Source organism: Histoplasma capsulatum, genomic scaffold (assembly GCF_000149585.1).
Source record: "Histoplasma capsulatum NAm1 scaffold_2 genomic scaffold, whole genome shotgun sequence".
NCBI lineage: Eukaryota > Fungi > Ascomycota > Eurotiomycetes > Onygenales > Ajellomycetaceae > Histoplasma > Histoplasma mississippiense.
The window spans coordinates 2,692,872-2,698,649 of record NW_001813981.1 but is presented as its reverse complement, the minus strand read 5'-3'; the positions used below and the strand labels follow the sequence as shown (position 1 = coordinate 2,698,649).

Genomic DNA, 5,778 nt, shown 5'->3' with positions numbered 1-5,778 from the left:
GTCTGCATTAATTTCTATTTCCACTTTTCGTCTTTTCCTTCCTTTTTCCCACATGGTTCTTACTCGACATACGACATCTTAATCACTATACTACTTGAAAGCTGCATTGCTAACTATCCGAACTTGGCCCAAGTGCCACTCGGCTAATATGGTGGAAGGTGCCTTGCTTGTGTTTGTCCTGTTTGTTTTAAGGCCATATAACCCCCTGGGTGGCCAAGTTCACAGTGAAATTTTTCATTCTTTGAACGCCATAAGAAAACTAAAGAATAAGCGTCGACCACACTCTCCATTGTGCCCAATTCTTGTTCTTTGTTTGCATTTAACATATTACCCTTCTTTATTTCTATTTGATAAAGCAATTGTGATATGCTTTCTACAGCCCACATTAAGCTGCAGTTATTGAATGTTGGCGGTAGAACTACCAACTACAAATGCAACACTAGTATGCATGTTTTATGAATGCTTCTGAGGCACCACTCGTGCCAATTAGTTATCATTGTCCCTTAACAATTCAACCCTTAATTCTCTTTCTAGCTTTCACGTTATCGAAATACAGGGGCTTCGGCCGTTGATCTACTTCAGCGTGCTGCATTCGTTTCGGCTCTCAGGGCTACTGATCAGGCTACAACCTTGCATCCATACAATGCCAGTGGACATCTAGTTGCAATTCCTTTGTCAATAATGGGAGATTGCTGGGGAAAACAAAAGCGGAGAGATATAGCGAATTAAACTCTTCCGAGGCCTAGTACACCTTTGATGCCCAAGGATTCGCGACATATGCCTACCGAGGTAGGTTTACACAGGGACAAGGCAGTGATGCCATTTTCTTCAAAAAGTATGTTCCAGATTTTCTGAATCCCAGCCACTCCGATCTCTATCCAATTTTTCGACGTTACACTAATCGGAAACTGGTCGAGCCAGGAGAGCCATTTTCAGTATAAACAGCATAAATTGATGATGAAAATGTTAAATGCATATATATGAGCGACTAGACTCTGCCGCATTTGGGCATTGGATAAAGGCAATTGATATGAACTTTAACATAGTCGCGTTAAAGGATACTCAAAATCGTTTTATTTACTTTCCATATTCGATTGACGGTGCTAGGCCGTCATCTTCTTCGTTGGTATTATGCCTATCAATGAGAGGGTGGTGTACACAGTTTGTTCTCCGTTCAGCTATGCCTGACCGATGAACCCTCGCTGAAAATCAATTCTCTGTCAAACTTTCCGTCGCATCATCACCTTGTACACGCTGCTGGGGGCCATATCTACGCCTGCGGCACTGTGAGACCACAGCATATGGACAGGAAATAATTCCTGTGAAACGTTACTGAAGAGTGCATCTACGGTTAGCAGTTACCGGGATATCTGCTATTTACAGCCAATCGCGAAAGATGGAGTGATTCGTAGGCATAGGACAATTGAACTCGGAATAATCAAAAAAGAAAGTTGAGGAGGATAAGCGTAGAGGTAGTGGGGGGTATTTTATCGAACTTTCCATAGTTTGGCTAATTGGGAGCATTTGAAGCCTCCGCCTGGACGCCAACTTCATATGGAAATGAAACAGCCCCAAAAACAACAGAATCGGAATTTCACCAACAATGTCGGCCTCTCCCTTTGTTTGTAGGTGAACCGGCTTCCTGCAAACGTATCTGCATTATTATTCTTAATAGTGAGGAGCACAATTGACAGGAGTGTATGAGATCCGTTTCGCTAAAAGTAGTAATCAAACATGATTGAAAAGCAATACTTCGCTAATCTACCTATTCCCTCCAGGGAATAAGAATACATCTCGCGTTCTCTCGGGGGTCCGGAGAGCACTCCACATGAGAAGGAAGAAGCTTCAAAACCTTCAGCAAGATATCAGTGAGTAACCCCTCAGCTACCCACACCATAAACGTGTCATCGCCCTCCCCGCAAGCGAACGAAAGGAATACAATGCTCCTGTGGTCGTGGCATTTAGGAACCGTGAAATGTGTCCCCCGTCCAACGTTTCTCCTCATCGGGCATCTCTCGATATATCGATATGGATTGTTGACGGGCGAGCGGCAGTCGTGGCTCATTTCCCATGTTTGATATTATCAAAGGGTGCCTGGAGAACATGAATAGAACATTGCGACGATATCTACTCCGGGATAGATCTTTCATATCTAAGATAACAGACACTCCCATCACTCTGTATCAATTTTTCCGTGGACACGGGCACGATCTGGCTCGCTGCTGAAAACGGAGTTGACGCATCAGGAAAAGGTTTTTATCAGGCGTTCTGTACTTCATGAACATATATCCCGTGGCCCAAAGGGAGTTTGGAAAAGGTCACCGACGGCTGTCGACTGTGCGACACTGGAGGGATATGATGGTAGGGTGCCCCATACCGATGGCGACGGCTGTCACTGTTCCAACCCTGAAACGAAAGACGGACGAAGATCATCTAAGTAATGAGATGGAAATGCAGCTGACCGAAGGTCATGTCGGAGTGGAAAGATTGCCAGACCAGTTCGACTTCAAGATGAATGGAAAATTGCGTTCCCACCCCTTTTTCCTCCTGACTACGCGGTATGTCAAGTTGTCAACTTGCTAACAAGCCAAGACGTTCTTCGATTGCTGACCGTCTTTGTCACCAGGAATAAAGTTTAATCAGCGCCTGCAAAGGGTATAATTGAAGCGAAAAATTAAGTGATACCGATGATGTACGGAGAGTAGTTCTCTCAAGAAAACATTTCATCATGCGAAAAATTCTACTTTATATACATTCAAATCTTCTACTGATTAACAAAGAATTAAACCATTTTTAACACGATAGGAAATCTCGAAGTCTAGTATGTCGACAGAGGGGGATATGCAAATTTTAAAATTAAAGAAAGAAAACAGAAAGAAAGGCACCATCGCTAACATAAACTTTGTTTGTTTAGGGACGACTTATTAGGGGCAGTGGAGTGTACTTAACTTTCAGCTACCGTCGTAGCCGAACAAGGTTCATTTCAGTGCACTTCCCATTTTAGGGTACCAGTCTTTTCAGCTCTACCTCGGAAGCATTAGCTGCTCTGCCAAAGCCCCAGCCTGGATGGAATGCGTTGAGAACTAGAGCGGCAAGAACAATCATAATGCTCTCAAGGCCAATAAAGAGCGGCTCATCTTTGAGCAGGGGCCCATCCCAGCCACCCGAAAGTTCTGCAATTCGATAAACGCATCGGATAAAGATAAACAGAGTTGCCAGGCAGAGGGCAACAAGGAAGCTACGGAAAGCGAATGATGAACGGAGAGCAGCGTGGCCGGGATCAAGAGCTTCGACACCAATTGATCGCATGCGGCGCAACGTTCGGATAGCGAAGTCGACAGCGAGCAGGATGAAAACGGTTAAAATGGCGACTTGCCAAACAACACCGGCAATCATGAAGTTTGTGCCTATCTCTGCTAAAGAAGTACCGGGATCGGCGGAACTAGCGAGCCCGCCTCCAGCGCCTTGGAGGGCCAGTGCGAGGATGTCGCAGGGAATGAAAATTCGCGGATACCAAGCTGCGGGAATGCGGGAATTTTCGCGACCGAACGTTGTGACGATTCTTGAGAGGCAGAAGTATATACCGGCGGCGAGGAAGGCTGGTGCAATTGTCAAGCAGCAAATTTGGATCATAAACGGATTCTAGGTTCGGGAGATGTTAAAATCACTCCGTCGATACAATATATTGAAAAATTCAATTCACTTACTTGTGCCCACGGGTTGTTGTACATTAAGATCCGGCCAATGTACCCAATTAGTTCGCACAGAGTACCAAGGATCATTGCGATAGAAAATCCTATAAACCTCCTCGAAATGAAGGATTGTAGGACAAATGCAGCAAGGGAGAAACCGAAAATTGCAGCAAAAGCAATATTTGCCGCGCGTGACGGGCGGTAGCCATAGAAAGAGTCGTCAATGTTGCATATTTCGAAAGTGCACGAGTCTCCATCTATTTCACGACGGGCAAGCGCCGAGAGAAGTGAGGCAAGCATTAATGATCAAGCAAGAGGAAATCGTTTGTTTTAAGAAGGGTATCAAGAAGTAATGATTTCCCTAACTATAAAAATCCAAAAGTTGATTGTTTGTGGAGAGAAAAGAAACTTCTCATTAGAAGGGGCAGTCCTGATATTTATGTCCTTGATATTGAAAACACACATCGCTCCCTTGTACTATATATAACTGGCACGAGCGGTAGCCCCTCATAGTCATGCTCTTTTTGCTCAGAGCAAAATACTTAGCCTCAGCCAATTGGAAAAGCTCTGCGTCATATGGAAAACGTCATGAGCACATTTTTGCATCGGAGATTGATTATTCCCACTTTTTTTTGATGTTTTTTATTTCCCTTTTGTTTTTGACGTTCAAAGTCTCGCACGTAAGATTTGACGGCCCCAGGAAGACACTCGCCAATTTGGAGTTGCCTGATGTTGAAACAAGCCACATCTACCGGGATGGAGTCAGCATCAGCCCTGTAACTGTTGTGCAGGGTTCACGCGTCAAATCCACGGACTTCTCCTGTTGTGGTTAAAAAATGGGAGAGGCTGTAGGAGCCAAGCCATTAAGGTTGAGTTTAGGACTTTGGCGTTGGAACAAGAAGGGTCTTCACTCAGGGAGCCATCAGAAGTGTTTGAGTGGAATAGAGGATGGCTCAAAAGGGGATAACATCCATTGGACCAATGTTGTGGCTTTCCCTTTGGCTGGGGGTAAGGCGAACTTTCCCACGACATAGTCGACATCGTAGTGGGTTGGAGTTCCCGTGGACGGAGTCGTCAAACACGAGACACGGCATTATTTTTATCCCGAACGCATGGATGCTATTTGACCGACTCCGCCAGCCTTGACAGTGACGCCGCCTCTGAAGCTACCATGTGGCTTGATCGATGCTCGTCAACCACAGCAAGCAGCGGGCCTTGTCTGGGACCGTTTACAGCAACGACCAGGATCCTTCAGGGATCACATTGACAACTGGCGCAATTGCAGGTATGGTACAGATGCACACCGTAGCGAGTTCGGATATCCGACACTCCTGGACAAAGTCCTTCTCGCTGTCAATTATCGCAAGCGATGCCAAGATCCTCATTCCGTTGCACACGTACACTAGCGCCGTGTCGGAAATATTGCAGCCTGTTCGGCACTCTTTGGCGGCCGGCACCTCTGTGGTCGGTCGGCCGTAACGCTGATTGAACGAGGCGCATAATTGGCGATTTCGCTGCGGATGCGAAACCACGATTCCTCCTCACCATGCTTTGTCATGGGGTAGCAGGTCTAGATTTTTAGATTTTTATTTTTATTTTTATTTTTATTTTTTTTTTTTTTTTTTTAGGAGCAAATCGAATTAATATGCGCAGACTCCTTGCTCTTTCATTGTGTTCTTTGGCCGAGTGGAAGGTCATTGAGGAGAGTAATGAGACAAGTTGTTCAAGGCATTGTGATCTCTCGCTCTTGGTGGGGGTGCCCAAAGGAGAGAGATCATTGGGATGTTACTTCGCTGTTTGAACCAGAACATTGGAAGAACGTTCTTGGATATCGCAGATCGTTCTGACAGACAAATGGACATCCCTGCATCGACGTATTCTTATTCTGGAATCGTATTCGTACCTGCTCGATCTCCCTAGAGCTTCTCGTTGGCGATCCGCTCCTAGTCAAGGACCAGGTTCTCTTCAAACTCAGCCCAACTCGTTCAAGGATCATATCTGTTCTCTCAAAGGATCATGGTATCGCTTCCTCGCGAACCCTTTACTCTTCTCTAATGTTCTAGTCGAATGCACAGCTATTCGCTAC

General features: G+C 45.4%; 1 protein-coding gene across 1 annotated transcript; it reads right to left on the bottom strand.

Moving 5' to 3' along the window:
* Window positions 1-3,000: 3,000 nt before the first annotated feature.
* On the bottom strand, window positions 3,001-3,992 carry HCAG_02868 (predicted protein; the record flags this gene model as incomplete). The annotated part of the gene is made up of 2 exons (XM_001542647.1): window positions 3,001-3,642; window positions 3,708-3,992. The coding sequence occupies 2 exons, from the start codon at window positions 3,990-3,992 to the stop codon at window positions 3,001-3,003; spliced, it is 927 nt and encodes a 308-aa protein (XP_001542697.1).
* Between the last annotated feature and the right edge of the window lie 1,786 nt (window positions 3,993-5,778).